This window comes from Catharus ustulatus, chromosome 14 (genome assembly GCF_009819885.2).
Source record: "Catharus ustulatus isolate bCatUst1 chromosome 14, bCatUst1.pri.v2, whole genome shotgun sequence".
NCBI classification, from domain to species: domain Eukaryota; kingdom Metazoa; phylum Chordata; class Aves; order Passeriformes; family Turdidae; genus Catharus; species Catharus ustulatus.
Genome location: NC_046234.1, coordinates 570,284 through 584,855, shown reverse-complemented (window position 1 = coordinate 584,855; position 14,572 = coordinate 570,284). Strand labels below are relative to the sequence as shown.

At 60.2% G+C, this 14,572-nt stretch overlaps 3 protein-coding genes across 3 annotated transcripts; all 3 read right to left on the bottom strand.

Annotated features, from left to right (window-relative positions):
* Window positions 1–663: 663 nt before the first annotated feature.
* SLC25A14 (solute carrier family 25 member 14) lies at window positions 664–7,142 on the bottom strand. The gene is made up of 9 exons (XM_033072158.1): window positions 7,011–7,142; window positions 6,780–6,927; window positions 6,186–6,280; window positions 4,481–4,566; window positions 3,690–3,785; window positions 3,172–3,296; window positions 1,995–2,130; window positions 1,595–1,675; window positions 664–1,073 (listed from the first exon to the last, which is right to left on the bottom strand). Exons 1-9 carry the CDS (start codon window positions 7,072–7,074, stop codon window positions 1,032–1,034), a joined length of 873 nt encoding a protein of 290 aa, XP_032928049.1. The 5' UTR covers window positions 7,075–7,142; the 3' UTR covers window positions 664–1,031.
* Window positions 7,143–7,471: 329 nt separating this feature from the next.
* RBMX2 (RNA binding motif protein X-linked 2) lies at window positions 7,472–13,788 on the bottom strand. Its single transcript, XM_033072155.2, has 6 exons — window positions 13,370–13,788; window positions 9,409–9,524; window positions 9,284–9,335; window positions 9,078–9,207; window positions 8,788–8,968; window positions 7,472–8,270 (listed from the first exon to the last, which is right to left on the bottom strand). The coding sequence occupies exons 1-6, from the start codon at window positions 13,771–13,773 to the stop codon at window positions 7,897–7,899; spliced, it is 1,257 nt and encodes a 418-aa protein (XP_032928046.1). The 5' UTR covers window positions 13,774–13,788; the 3' UTR covers window positions 7,472–7,896.
* Window positions 9,958–13,360, bottom strand: RAB33A (RAB33A, member RAS oncogene family). Its single transcript, XM_033072157.2, has 2 exons — window positions 12,878–13,360; window positions 9,958–10,458 (listed from the first exon to the last, which is right to left on the bottom strand). The coding sequence occupies exons 1-2, from the start codon at window positions 13,100–13,102 to the stop codon at window positions 10,000–10,002; spliced, it is 684 nt and encodes a 227-aa protein (XP_032928048.1). The 5' UTR covers window positions 13,103–13,360; the 3' UTR covers window positions 9,958–9,999.
* Window positions 13,789–14,572: the final 784 nt, after the last annotated feature.

The window sequence follows — 14,572 nt, the reverse complement described above, 5'->3', positions numbered from 1 at the left end:
GCACAGCCCTGCTCCAGGCAGGATTTCAGCCCAAGGCCTCAGGGGAGTCACCCCTCCCCTGCACCTCCAGCTTCCACGGGCAGCTCAGGCTTTGTAACGCCAATTCCCTCCTGTTGTTCCCAGTGGGATTTGGCTGAACATTCTTCTGTGACCTCCCCAGAATCTCGGCTCACAGCAGGCTAAGCCAGGACATGCTGCTATGTCACAAGGGACCCTCATCCAAACCAAAGCCACCCCCCACGAAGAGGAAAGGGAGCAGGAACATAAGAACCCTTTGTCTCCACAGCCATAAAATTTAAAAAATAACCAAAAACCACAAAAGGATGACCAAAATATCCTGCTCAGCACCAGAGACACCATTTTCAAGTGCTGAGTTCACCTTTAAAGCACAGTACCTTTGGCTTTACAAATCATTTAAGCAAAAATAGTATAAGTAATGATATGCAGGAATTTAAGAGACTGATGTTTGGCAAAACTGAGCTGAGAGGGCAACAAGGTCATTTTTTTGACAGTTACAAACTTGGGTTTAGGAGCATCTCTACTGAAATGGATCCTACAGATTGTTTTTATAAAAATATATGGAGAACAAAGGGGTCCATAGTGTGGTGAAAACCAGCTTCTGTGCCCCCTGCAGTGAATGAGCACAGGCCCAAACTCCAACCATCCAGTCAATAAATAATTTAATGAAGTTACAAGTTTTGCAAGAAACATGATGACAATGGCACCTTCCCGGGCCCCAGCCCCGCCCCACGGATGACCCCCACACCTGCCAGCCACTAGCCATAGTGCCCCAAAGGCCACTGGAATGCACAGATCTTCACAGAAGATACTCCTGCAGGCACACGGACACCTCTGGTGGCAAATATGGCTCTGGCTGTCCCAGGCAGCTCCTGCTGCAGGGACCCTGCATGTGGGGAGAGCCCAGCCCACAGGGACCAAACACCACAGGGGGACAGTGGGATGAAGGGAGAGGCGGCAGCACAGCCCTGCTGCCAGCCCCGAGGATGACTCTGGTGAGATAAAGGCAGCTCTCAGAAAGGGAGGCGCTTCAACTGCTCATATGTGATAAAAAACTGAAGGGGAGCGTCAAGGAATTGGTACAGATGGGAGGCAGCTGCCTGGCAGGGCAGGCAGAGCATTCAGCTGGGCTGGACACCCACCTAGGGACTTCCTTCAACCACCCATGGAGCTCCCTATCCAGGCAGCACAACCTCACCTGCCCAGGTAGAACAGAGCTGGAGCACAGGGGCCATCAAGAGCAGGGAGATGGAGCCAGAGCAAACCCAGACCACTGGGAGAGGGAAGTGGACTGGGAGCTCTTCACAGTGAATTCCCCCCCAGTTCCAGCAGGCAGAGTGCTCTGGCTCAGCACACAGCAGCACTGGTCCTGTACACTCAGCACCTGCCTCAGCAGCAGAACATTCCCCACCATCCCCTCCCAAACAGGAGCTCACCCAGGAATCTCCTGCAGCCCAGGCCAGGCAAGGTCCCAACTCAGAGGCTCTACAGGAACCATCAGCAAAGCCCACTGGGGTGTCAGCCCTGCCCAGCCGGGTTCCCCCTCATCCCCAGCAGCACAGGGAAGGAAGGATACGATGATGTTCCAGGGACCCAGACGAAGCCAGTTGGGCCAAAAGCCTTTGTAGAGTGCAAAGAAGCCCTCGCTCTTCCACGTCTGGGAGGAGAAACACACGGGAGGAGACACCCCAGGCCCATGCCCTGCCCACCCCCCAGTGCCACATGTGCCACAGGGAGCACACAGGCCCTGCAAGTGTGTGAAGCACCACTTAGAGTCTCTGAACCCAGCTGACTGCATCATGGCCCAAATTCTGTCCCAAGAGGCTGGGAGGATGCTCAGTGGCCTCAGGGAAGTGACTCTGGGCCCTCTCCTGTCTCACTGATTGTGTCACTGCAGCATCTCCCTGCTCCCATCAGCGTGGTGCTGAGACTTGGCCACCCTCCCGGGCCAGGGCTCTGGCAAGCTGTGCCCTCACCTTGACCAGGCCATCCAGAGTGCCCTTGTAGAGCTCGGTGCTGCCCACGATGGCGCGCTGGTTCATCATCCTCGTCCTCACCACGTCCACGGGGTTGGAGGCGATGGCCCCCGCCAGCCCGCACGTGAAACTGGAACTGCACACAGAGCAGGGAGGGACAGCCCTGACACAGCCACTCCCCTTCACACAGGCACAAAACACCTTCCACATGAGCTGCACTACCTGCTCCCACCAGGAAAAGGGGCAGTACCTCCCCTGGGCCAGCTCAGGGGAGGGCAATGCTCAGCTCAGCTAAGCCAGACCCTCACTGAGCCCACAGCTGGTCCCACAGGGCACCTGCAGCCCTGCAAGGCTCCCAGGTGCTGCCCAGGTAACGCAGACCTGAAGGCATGTCCTGGGAGTGCACATCCTTTCCATTGCTTTGGGAAGGAGGGAGGAAGAGCAGAGACAGCAGAAAGGATCACAGAGCAGAAGGGATCACAGAGCTGAAAGCGTCACAGCTGCCAGTCCGCGCCTCCATGGAGGCTCTGGTGCTCCTCAGCCTCACCCCAGCTGGCAAAGCCAATGGAAACGCTGCAGCACATGCAGCATTGACAACATGGAGGTGAAAAAGAATTCCAGTGCTCTCTGCCAGCTGTGCCCAGAGCAGTCTGACTGCAACACCTGCTCTGAGACCTGCCAGCTTCATGTCTACTTCTCTCTCAAGGCTCTTCCAGCAGGGGCTGCAAGGTGACAGGGCCTGGAAAGGTGAGGACTAGGGACTGGAGCAGTTTTGGAGAGATTGTTACACATGGATCCCCTGCCTGGTTCATACCAGGGCACAGGTGTGGGGCAACTGCATTTCTGTCATCAGCCAGCTGAAACCAAGCTGGCATTTGATGTCACCAAAGGATTTCTGCCAGCTCCTTCCCCAAGGAGGTCTCTGGGATGTGGGGATGGGTTAGTGCTGGGGGGACTTAATGGTCTTGGAGGTCTTATCCAGCCTTAGTAATTCCATACCTGCTGCTGACTCTGAGCTGCTCCAGCTGACAGAGCAGATCCTCTGGAAGCACTAACCCTGCTCCAGATCCCCTGGATGCACTAACCCTGCTCCCTGCAGCAACATGGATAGTCTCTGCCTAGCCCCACCTGGCTCCTGTGCCTCACACAGCCCCCCAAGCCTGCAGCAGGTACTCACACGAAGTGGGCAAAGATGGTGTCCCCCATGAGGCCTGACAGGATCAGATGTTTCTTGGTGATGTCGTAGACTGGCAGCTCCACCCCCACCACGATGGCTGCTCGCTGGGCCGTGGGGACAACACCCTGTGGGGCAGGAACACTGTCACCAACTGTAGCCACATCCCTCAGCTCTCACAGGGCCTCCTGAGAACCCCCCTGCACCTTCCCCGCAGGCACACCAACAGCACCCAGCTGTGCTGCAGAGTCAAGCAGGATGTCTTCATCCTGGCAGCATTATCCCAGCTGGATTCACTCTACTCTGCTTCCCTGCTCCAGCACGTGGGGACTGAGCTGCCACCCCCTCACCTTCTGCACCAATTTCAATGCCAGGAAAGATTCTGAGCACAAGAGCAGCAGTTTAAGGAGCCAGGAGGGGCTCCAGTTGCTCCTTGCTACAGAACAGCAGGACAGCACCTGCTTCCCTAAGATTTTTGTTAGTTCTGCTGCTGGTGGGGAATTCTAGGAGTTGGTGCTCACCCTCCAGAGGCCTCGGGTACCTTCCTGCTGGTAGATGTCAATGAAGCTGCCAATCATCCCACCCTGGAACAAGCTGCCCTGAGCCTGCATTCGGATCTGGAAGAAAGGGAAGAGTCAGTAGGAGGACATCACCACCTGGCCTGACACCAGCATGTGCACCAGGGACAGCAGCTCCACGGAGCTCCTGGGAGAAGAAACAGAGGGACTGTTCTCCACATCCCTCTCCCTGCAAACCATGTGGACAAGGGTGGCAGGAGGCAGGGACAGCAGCAGGGTGGGGGCACAGGGACATGAGGGAAAAGGCCTTGACCCCAAAAGCAGTCCCAGAAGGGGGATCTACACAGGGACAAGAGTGGGGAAGTTCTCTAGCACCATGACCAAGGGGACAGAAGCAGCTGGCTGCCACTGCTCACCTGGCCCAGGTCAGATAACACAGCTGCCACCCTTCGCCAGGACAAATGTCATCATCCTTGTTGCCCAGAGAAGCTGTGGCTGCTCCACTCCTGGAAGTGTTCCAGGCCAAGTTGGACAGGGCTTGGAGCAATCTGGTCTAGTGGGAGGTGTCCCTGCCTATGGCAGGAGGTGGAAGGAGACGGTTTTTCATGCCCACTCCAACCCAAACCATTCCAGGATTCTGTGATCTTTAATGGCTGTGTTTTTAAACATCTGTTAATTACCCTGGGCTTTGGTCCCCATTCATTAAAAAACCCCAAATGAGCAGAACTGGTGGCTCAGGGAGCACTGAGCTGCTCCTCCCACAGGTCCCACAGGCAGCCAGGAGCAGCCCTTACCTTCAGCACATCTGTGGGATTGGCCAGCGCAGAGGAGATGACCCCCGAGACCACCCCACAAATCACATTGATGAGCAAGGTTTCATCTGCAACCAAGGAAAGGAGATCAAGACCCTCAGGGGAGGGGGCACAGCAGGAGGGAACGAGGGCTGGGAAGAACAGAGCAGCTCAGTTCTCAAATCACACAGTGAAGCTGTAGGAGCAGGGCCTGGGCTGGTGCCACAGCCCATGACAGGTCTGTCCCCACCAGCCAGGGACAAAAGGCGGCAGCTGAAAGACCCAGCAAGGCATTCTCAGACTGACTGAGATGGAAAATCCTGGGACACGTGAAAATTGTGAACAGTTAATTATCTGAGATTTCTCATTGGAGGGATGAGCCAACACAGAGGCAGACAGAGAGGAACAGCCCAGAGTTTCCCCAGGTCCCTGGATTTGCCCACACACAGCCACTGGAGCCAGCTGAGGATGCAGAAAAGGCAGGGAGTTAGATGGATTAGTGCAAGGGAACAACCCGAGCTTCCAGGCCCAGTATTAGGATGATGGTTACGCTGGGAAAAAGCACAGGCCTTTGCTGGTACTGACCAGGACAGTTCCCAAAGGACACCAGGCTGCCCCAGGCCTGTAGGGAGACAAACATTCAGGCATGGAGCCGGCAGCTGGAAAGGCTGGAACAGTGAGGGGGGTGTGGGGCCTGTGTACACATACAGAACCAGGCAGGGAGAGGCGTTACTGGAGCAGGACAGCAGCCCTGAAAGGACCTCTGGAGTCACAGAATCTCCTGAGAAGGATCACCCGGTCCAGCCCCTGGCCCTGCACAGACACCCAAACAGTCCCACCCTGTGTATCCCTGGGAGCGGTGTCCAAACACTCGTGGCAGCCTTGGGGCCATGCCCATTCCCTGGGGAGCCTGGGCAGTGCCAGCACCCTCTGGGGGAAAAACCCTTCTCCTGGTATCAACCTAAACCTCCCCTGGCACAGCTTTGTATCATTAGTGTGCTGCATTTCAGCCACCCATCCTGCTTTCCGAGGCTGGATCAGTGTTACAACATTTCCTCGCATTAGGGCAGGGATGAAAATCTCACCTGCACATCTCGGTGCTCCCTGGGGAACACCTACCAGACTCCTGCTGCTCCACTCCCCAGGCAGAGCTGCACAGGGCAAGGGCACTGGTGGAACCTCACCTGTGCAGTCAGCAGAGCTGGACTGCACAACTCCTATCCAGAATGTGCCTGGCTGTACCAGGGCAGGCTCAGGTTGGACACCAGGAGGAATTTCCCCACAGAAAGGGTGGTCAGGGATTGGCAAGGGAGGTTGGGGGGTCCACATCCCTGGAGGTGTCCAAGGAAGGCCTGGGTGTGGTACCCAGTGCTCTGGGATGGGGACAAGGTGTGGATCAGACATGGGGTGGACTTGGTGGTCCTGGAGGTCTTTTCCAACCTAAACGATTCTGTGATTCTCCTGTGATTGTGTGAAAGAAACCTGGCTGGAGGGAGTGTTGGGGTAGGGAGGCAGCGCAGGGCAGAGGGAGGTTCCCATGGGGATTGAATCTAATCCTCACTCCAGTGGGAAACAAAACCACAGCGCCCAGTAATGGAGCTCCATTCCAGGGTGGGAAGGACAGAGAGCAAGGAATGAGCAGAACACACAGCCCAGAGTGTGGTGGGGGAGCTGGGAGGTGCCCATGCTGCCCTTCCTCAGCACCGACCTTCCATGCGGTCCACGAAGAGCCGCTTCAGGCTCTGGTAGATCCCGATCTTGATGGTGCCATAGGACGCCTGTCTCAGCAGCGCCGGGGCGATCCTGAGGGGGAACGGAGCCTGAGCATCCCTGTGGGCCAGCCCGGGCCCCTCCCCACCGCCCTCAGACTGCCGGGGCCAGGCACAGCTGCGGCTCCAGGAAATGCAGCTCTGATAACCCGGGATTGCCCCACGCACCCCCGTGCCAAGGGATGGCACCCGCACAGCCCTGGCCTTGCTCCCCAACTCGGGAATATCGGCAGGCTCCGCTCAGGGAGGGATCCCGGGGGTCCCAGCACCCTGCAGGACGTGGGGGGCCAGGAAAAGGGAACGGGGAGGGGACCTGGGATGGGCGGGGGAGAACCGGGGAAGGGCAGGGGGAGATGCGGAGGTGTGGGAGACGCCCCGGGGTGGGCAGGGGGAACCCGGGACGGGCTGGTGGGGGCGAACACGCCAGAACGGGGATGCTGCGGCGAAGAAGGAGCCCAGCACGGGCACTGGGAGCTCCGGAGCCGGAGGGAAAGGAGGTGCCGGGGCGGGTGGATGCGGGTCTCGGTGCTCACCCCGAGTACAGGGCCCGTCCGCCCTCCTCGCGGCAGATGCGGAAGAGCGCGTGGAACATTCCCCGGTACCGAACCTCGCGGAACCGCGCGTCCGTGCTCTGCCCCTGCACCTGCAGCCGCGTCTTGGTGAGGTCCACGGGGAACGTGCCTGCGGGGACAGCGGCCTCAGCGCCCGCCAGTACACGCACCGGACCCGCCCGGTGCCGGTCCCGCCCGGCCCCCGCGCCTCACCGAACTCGGCCACGATGGAGGCGAGCCCGCCATACACGAAGGGTTTCCAGTTGAGTGCGGACATTGCATGGCGGGCGGACGCCGCCGCCACCGAGCCGGGACCGGAACCGGAACCGAGCTCCGCACCGCCGCAACGCGCGCGCCCCCTGCCGGCACCGGCGGCATCGGCGGCATCGGCACCGCCCGCACCGGCACAGGGGCCGCCCCAAGCCCGCCGCCCTCCCTCGGGTGTCTCCGGGAGCGGTCCCGGTGCTCCGGAGGAAATTCCCCCTTGCGCCTGGAACCGGCACGGACCTGCCCTGCAGAGATTCCGCCTGGTAGGAGCCAAATCCGGCTACAGCCCCTCCCTTCTCCACCCTGCGAATCCCCCACGCCAGCCAAATAAGCCCAAATTAAGCGTAAGAAAAAAGGTGACACCTCCTCCCTGGCCCGCGGACAGGAACACTGCTCCCGGGACCAGCTTCTCCCTAACAGGAACTTTTATTAAGAAAGCTTTAAACAAATCCATAATAAATCACCCTGACACAGCAGTGCAGCCCTGTGGATACACCGCGGAATCCAGAAGATGCTAGGTGGGCACAGGGCCCAAACCTGGCCCACGAGGCCACACAAGACATGCAGCAACTTCTGCCTCAGTGCAAGAGGGGGACACTGCCCCAGGATTTAGGGAAGGGAGCATCCTGCTACTCCCAGCCTTCACTGCTTGACACCCTCCATGGCTGAAGGACAAACCCCTGTCCCAGCCAGCAGCACAGGCAGCGGGGAGAGCCCTGGCACAGGGTGGGATGAGAGGCAAGGGGGAGCTCCCAGGTGACAGGTCCAGCCGTGGCAGCCCAGGAGCTCGGAGCAGATGCAGGCAGGCTCACCCCAAGTGTTCACCCAGGGCTCAGCAGCGGCCAGAGTCTCTGTCTCTGCCACAGCCCCGCTCTCTGTGCCGGGAATGGGACTCTCGGGATCTGCCACCCCTGGGGGACACGTCCTGCTGGCTGCTGTGCCCATCACTCCTCCTGCCAGCCTCCTCCCTCTTCTCCCGCTCCTCCCAGGAGTTCTTGTCCCCCCTCCTGTCCGAGTGCCGCTGGTGCCGCCGCTGCTCCTCATCTCGCTGTGTCCTGCTCCCAGTGCTCCCCCCAGCGTAGCGCTCGTACCCAGGGTCCTCCTTCTCCTTCTTGATCTTGATCCTGCCATGGGGCTCCTCCATGCTCACCCGCTTCCCAGCTGGAGGGCTCGGCTTTGACCGTTCTGCTCTGCTCCGCTGCTTCTCTGGAATTAGGTTTCACGTTTTGGGATGGACCAAACTCCAGGAGCACCTTGCTCCCCACAGTTCCCCCGGCACCATCCCAACTCCTCCCTCCACACCACTTCCCAGCCCACTTCCCCCTCAAGGAGATCCCAGTCCACTTCCAACCACAGCTTTTTCTCCTCCAGCTGCAGCCATCCCACTTCCGTCTTTAACACTCACATCATGTTCTTCCCAGCAAGGCTGGGCATTTCCACACCACTTGGAATGCTGGGAACCTCTCTTTCATTCCCCTTCCTCAGTAATGTTGTATCTACTCTGTGGAAATTACCTCTCCCCGCCTCAGGACTCTTCCTTCTTGGATCTCCTTCTCCCTCATTTTTCAGCATCACCTCAGCACTCTGTAGCAACACTTTGTTTCCATCCCCATTTTGTGCCCTTTTTTTCTTTCTCCAGCCTTCTCTCCATGCAGACTCCAGCCCCTAAACCCTATTCCAGGCACTCCCACGTGGGATCCAGCCTGCCAGGAACACTCCTCACCTTTCTGCTTTTTCACAGGCACATCCTCATCCTCAGACGGGGAGTCAGACGAGCTGTGAGGTGGCGTTTTGACTCCGCAGCCCTTAGCATGGAGGTCTCTGGTGACCTCATCCCAGTCCTCAGACTCCTTGGGGGGCCGGTAGTTGGCCACATGGTCCACTCGGATTGTCCGGCCCTTGATCTGCGGGGCCAGGCTGTCACTGTCACCGGCAGCTCCCGGCTCCCAGGCCGGGCTGTCACTGTCACCGGCAGCTCTCAGCGAGCCACGGCAGCACCTGAGTTCCACTCACCTTGATCCCATTGAAGTTATCCACAGCCAGGATGGTGCTTCTCTGGTCCTCATAGCACAGGAAGCAGAAGCCCTTGGACTTTCCGGTCTTCTTGTCCCGCACGAGGTTGATGTTGACGACCTCGCCGTACCTGTGACACAATGGGCACAATGGGCAATGGCAGCGCCCACGGCAGCGCCAGCAGGGGCCGGGGCTGCGGCACTTACTGCGAGAACACGCAGATGATATCGCCCTCCGTCAGCTGGTAGTGCAGGCCGCCTGCGGGGAGAGGGGAGGAAAGGAAAGGGCCTACAGCACCGGCACCGCCCGCCGCCCCCACCCCGGCCCGTACCCACAAAGATCCAAGCGCTGTCCTTGTACTCCGCATGCCACGACACCGCCTCCTGCACGCCCAGCTCCGCCTCCCGCGCGTTCAGCTCATTGATCAGCTTCACCTTGGTCAGGGGGCTGCGGGCGAGGCACCGTCAGCACCAGCGGAACAGGACCAAAACCGAGCCCGGCCCTACCCCGCACCCCCAAACCTACTTCATGGCGGCGGCGGCGCGCACTGCGCCTGCGCGCGGCACCGCTCCGCCCCGAGCCCAGGCGGACGTAGCCGAGCGCAACCGAGCCGGGCCGATTATAGCCGAGTGAAGCCGAGGTGCCCGAGCCTGGCCGATTATAGCCGAGTGGCGCCGAGCGTGGCCGAGCCGGGGCGATTGTGACCGAGTCAGGTCAATAATTACCGAGATAGCCCGAGCACGGCCGAAAAGGGCCGATTGCAGCCGAATTGGACCGATTGTAGCCGAGCGCTACACACCGAACTGGACCGATTGCGGCCGAGCCGGGCCGATCACAGCCGATTAGGGCCGGCCTGAGGCGCAAAGCAAGAGTCGGAGCGCAGGGGGCTCAGAGCCTTTATTGGGGTCCGGGCGGGTACCGCTCAGCACGGGCAGGAGCCTTTCCCGCTGGCCTCGTCCAGCCGCCGGGGCTGCGACTGGGGCTGCGCCGGCCAGCCCTCCGTGTCCCGGCAGGGCAGCGAGCGCTGGGCCTTCAGCCGGCACACCAGGCACATGAAAATCGCGTCCACGTTCTGGCTCTCCTGTGGGTCCTTGGCCGAGGTCTCAAACAAAAGCATGTTGTGAGCGTCAGCGAACTTGAGGGCCAGGCTGGATGGCACCTGGATCAGGTCCTTCAAGTCACACTTGTTACCCACGAGCACCCTGGGGACGAGAGGGGGCACGGCATGCCCGTTGCACTCCTCGATCCACGTCTTGAGGTTGGTGAAGGAGCTCATCTTGGTCACGTCATACACAAAGACCACGGCGTGCACGTTGCGGTAATAGTGCTCCACCATGCTCTTCCGAAACCTCTCCTGCCCAGCTGTGTCCCACACTTGCACCTGGGGAGCGAAGCAGACGAGAACAGAGGCTACAGGGGTGTGGAGCGTGGCCATGCGGAGGGGGCTGCAGGAGGGCTTCCTGCTGCTCGGCTTTCAGAGAGTCCCAGCTTGGCTTGGACTGGAAGGGAACTTAAACACCAACCAGTCCAACCCCCTGCCGTGGGAAGGGACACCTTCCACTATCCCAGGTTGCTCCAAGCCCTGTCCAGCCTGGCCTTGGACACTTCCAGGGGTCCAGAGGCAGTCCCAGCTGCTCTATGCAGCCTGTGCCAGGGCCTCCCCATCCTCACAGCCAAGAATTTCTTCCCAATATCCAATCTAAACCTGCCCTCCTTCAGTTTAAGGCCATTGTCCTGTCCCTCCATCCCTTGTCCCTCTCCAGACCTCCGGTGCCCTTTTAGGCACTAGAAGGGGGTCTAAGGTCTCCCCCAAGCCTTCTCTTTTCCAGGCTGAACCACCCCAGCTCTCCCAGAGCAGAGGGGCTGCAGCCCCCAGAGTGTCTCTGCAGCCTCCTCTGGACTCACTCCAACAGATCCATGTTATTTGTGCACAAAATCCTATGCCATGAACGAGAATGCTGACGATTTCACAGAGGAAAAGAGAAGATGAGGAGGGGGAGCCACCCTTTCTGTTAGGAGCACAGTGTGAGGGCCAGGAGCTCTGTGGGGTGGAGGAGCCAACAGAGCTCATGGGGGAGGATTAAAGAACAGAACATCACAGGTGACATTGTAGACATTGCACACCACCTGGCCAGGAAGAGCAAGCAGGTGAGGTGCTCTGGGGACACTGAGCAGCAGCCTTGTGTTTGCAGCCCCTGGTTCTCACAGAGAACTTCAGCCATCCCAACACCTCCTGGAAGGACAGCCCACCAGGGCACAGGCAATCCAGAACATTCCAGCACACCATCGATGGATGGCAACTTCCTGACCCAAGTGACAGAGATGGCAGGAGGCCTCTGGGCTGGATGAGCAGAAGATGGAGCTGGATTGGGAGCTGGCTGACTGTCTGGGTCTGGACAGTGCTGGTCAGTCACACAAAGTCTGGGTGAACACTGGTAACCAGCAGAGTGCCCCAGGGGTCACTTTGGGTTCTCCTGGTAAAGGTTTGTAGCCTGGAAGTGGCAATCTCCAAGTTAATCCAAGTTACCCTGTACCCAAGGAGACAGTACCTGCCTCAGAGCCTTCCCAATTGAAAAACTCTGGCAGTGCAGAGCTGCTGCTCAGTCCTTACAGGGCCAGCCTCTCCCAGGCACAGCAAGGGAGGCAGGGTTCCTCTTCCCCCTCTCACCTCCTCTCTTGGATACGTATCCCAGGAAAGGCTGGTTTGCTGCGCTGCCTCCCACTCCTGCCCACTGGAGCTCAAATCATATCCAAAGGTAGAAAACCTGGCAACATTTTCCAGATAGTGGCAGCAAACAGGCTCAATGCCAGCCTGCACCACAGCTCACACTAGCACGGCTCCGTGGGCCTGGACACAGCTGGGGAGGGCAGGGAGAATGGGCACCTCTAAAGGAGAGAGGAAAAACATTCATGGACAGCCCAGGAGCACAACCAAACCTCTCACCCACCATCACAAGCTCTGGTTTCATTGTGATTTCAACTTTTGCTCAGCCATCTGTCAGTACAGCAGCGAGGTTTGTCCTTCTAGCACCAGCCTCGGGGCTGTGGGTGCTGATGCCACATCTGGGCAGACCAAGCTCCACCACAAACTCTGCTCCTGGGTGGTTTCTCACCAGTGGCAGATTTGCTCTGACACACCAGCCAGAGCTCTCCAGGTCTGGGCTGATCATTCTTTCCAGGTGTCACAACAGCCTTCACAAGCAAATTCATCCTGCTGCAATGGCAGCTCCTGGTGCAGCTGGGAGCAGGTTCCAGCACCACTGCCTCTGGCCTGTGGCAGCTATCAGCCTCCCAGCATGGCTGCTGCCAGCCCACTGCCCTCTGCCTCCCAAGCCCCGCTGGCTGTGGCACAGAGCTCTGTCCCCCATCCCTCTGCAGCTCTGCCCCTCTGCTGGTCCAGTGTCCGGAGCCACCCCAGTGCTGTGAGGATCCAGCTGTGCCCATCGCAAAAGTGGCGGTGACTCACCCCGAGCCATCACTTCTGATCTCTGCAGGCTCAAGCCAGCCCCAGAAATAGTGACAAGGCAGCAGGGACTGGTCCAGGGGCATCTCTGCAACACAGGGATGAGAATCCTTCCCTGGCCCTGTTCCCTCCCTCCAACTGGGATGAAAGGAAAAGCCCCCACGAGGGGTTTGGCAAGAGGCAGGGATGGGGACCGGCTGCCATCGCTGCTGGGGCTGCTGGCGGGGCCCAGCGGGGACAGAGTGGGGCTCACGGAGGATAGAGCAGGACCCACCGGGGCCAGAGTGGGACCCACCGGGGCCGGTGTCAGCCAGCCCGGAGCCGCTGCGGGGCCCACCTTGATGCGTTCCCCCTCGATCTCCACCGTCTTCTCGCGGAAATCTACGCCGATGGTGGCCTCGGTCTTGCCAGGGAAGGTGCCCCCGCAGAAGCGGAAGGTCAGGCACGTCTTGCCCACGTTGGAGTCTCCGATCACGATGATTTTGAAGATGCGGGTCTGCACGTAGGGCTCCAGCGCGGGGTCGGGGCCCGGCGGCCGACCCCCGCCGCCGCCCGCCGCCATCCCTCCCGCACCGCTGCCGCCTCACCGGCTCATAGGGCACGGCGGACCGGCACCGGCGTGGCTCCGGCACCGGCACGGCTCCGGATAGCGCCACCGGCACCGCTCGTCTCCGCCCCACGCCCCAACTACGGCACAGCTCGTCCCCGCCCCGCGGATCGGCACCGGCACAACACAGCTCCACCCCACGCACCGGCACCGGCGCAGCGACACCGGCACAGCCCCGCCCCGCACACCGGCTACGGCACCGCACGGTCCCGCCCCGCGTACCGGCACCGGCACAGCCCCACGGACCGGGACCGCCACCGCACGGTTCCGCCCCACGCACCGGCTACGACACGGCCCGTCCCCGCCCCGCGCAGCGGCACCGCCACCAGCACCGGCTCCGCCCTGCGCTCCCCGCTCCGGCACCGGCACGGACCCGGCTCCGAGCTCTGGCTCCGAGCCAGCCCTACCACAGACCGGGCGCCGAGTGCCTTCAACCGGGCGGCGCGGGCATCCCCGGCGGAGCGGCGGGGACCGGCAGGGCTGCGGGCAGCGGGCCCGGCCCCTTCCGGGAGGGAGCGAGAGACCGAGGGGCACCGGACACCGGGGCACACCGACACCCGTACGTTCCCGGTGCGAAGAGGCGCCAGCGGGATCAGAACCGCCGGTGCCAGAATGACCCGCTCCATGCCCGGCTGGGCAGCCACAGCCCCGGTGTGCCACCATCAGAGACACCGGGAAGGGGATGAGTCCCTCCTGTCCCCAAGGAATAGGGCAGCACCCACAGCACGAGGGCACGGGGGCTGCAGCAGGAAGGACGCACACAAGGATTGCAGAAGTGAAGGGAGCAGAGGACAATCTGCAGGAGGAGAGAACCATGGCAGGAGGGGATAAGGGGACTCGGGTCAGCTGGACTGGGACAGCATCAGGCTGTGGCACAGCGATGGTGGCATGGGGACCGATGGGAACATGGGGCAGAGCCCCAGGGGCTGCATTGCTCCTGCTCAGCCCAGGTGATCCCAAAAGCCCCCAAAAATGTGCCTCTGGAAGAGGATTCCTCCAGTGCATGGATGGGACCTGCAGGAGCCAGAGGCTGGGAAGGATTTACCGGAGACCTGCAGTGGTCACCACCACCCCAGTGTCAGCGCTTATCTGCTTCCAGCAGCATGGACACGAAACAGGGTGTAATAAGCCTTGCAGCAGGTGGAAAAGCCTCAGAAAGCTGAAACACATCCCCCCCCTTCCCATTCTGGTCACATCTGCAGGTCTACACTGCTGAATGAGACCCACTGTCTGACCATGGCACCGTCCTGCCCTCGGAATAAAGAGCAGCCACACAGGACTGTCCCTACTGAGGTTCACTCAGACTTGTTTTGGCCCACAAAGGGAGCTCAATTGAGAGATTCAATGGGCACCATGGCCCCACAGAAACATTTTTGACCACCCCCAGCTACTTCTTACCTGGCCAAAAACCCATGGATCAAAAGT

What these genes read in the sequence shown, in the direction of transcription:
- SLC25A14 (XM_033072158.1), bottom strand. Translation starts at nt 7,074, where the DNA reads ATGTCCGCACTCAACTGGAAACCCTTCGTGTATGGCGGGCTCGCCTCC. An exon ending in GGACGGGCCCTGTACTCGGG is followed by an intron (nt 6,281 to 6,779) that starts GTGAGCACCGAG and finishes GTTCCCCCTCAG; the next exon opens with GATCGCCCCGGCGCTGCTGA. An exon ending in GTACCCGAGGCCTCTGGAGG is followed by an intron (nt 3,297 to 3,689) that starts GTGAGCACCAAC and finishes CCTGCCCCACAG; the next exon opens with GGTGTTGTCCCCACGGCCCA.
- RAB33A (XM_033072157.2), bottom strand. Translation starts at nt 13,102, where the DNA reads ATGGCGGCGGGCGGCGGCGGGGGTCGGCCGCCGGGCCCCGACCCCGCG. An exon ending in TCGAGGGGGAACGCATCAAG is followed by an intron (nt 10,459 to 12,877) that starts GTGGGCCCCGCA and finishes TTCGCTCCCCAG; the next exon opens with GTGCAAGTGTGGGACACAGC.
- RBMX2 (XM_033072155.2), bottom strand. Translation starts at nt 13,773, where the DNA reads ATGGAGCGGGTCATTCTGGCACCGGCGGTTCTGATCCCGCTGGCGCCT. An exon ending in GTGGGGCTGTGCCGGTGCCG is followed by an intron (nt 9,525 to 13,369) that starts GTACGCGGGGCG and finishes CCTCGCCCGCAG; the next exon opens with CCCCCTGACCAAGGTGAAGC. An exon ending in GCCTGTGAAAAAGCAGAAAG is followed by an intron (nt 8,271 to 8,787) that starts GTGAGGAGTGTT and finishes ACCTAATTCCAG; the next exon opens with AGAAGCAGCGGAGCAGAGCA.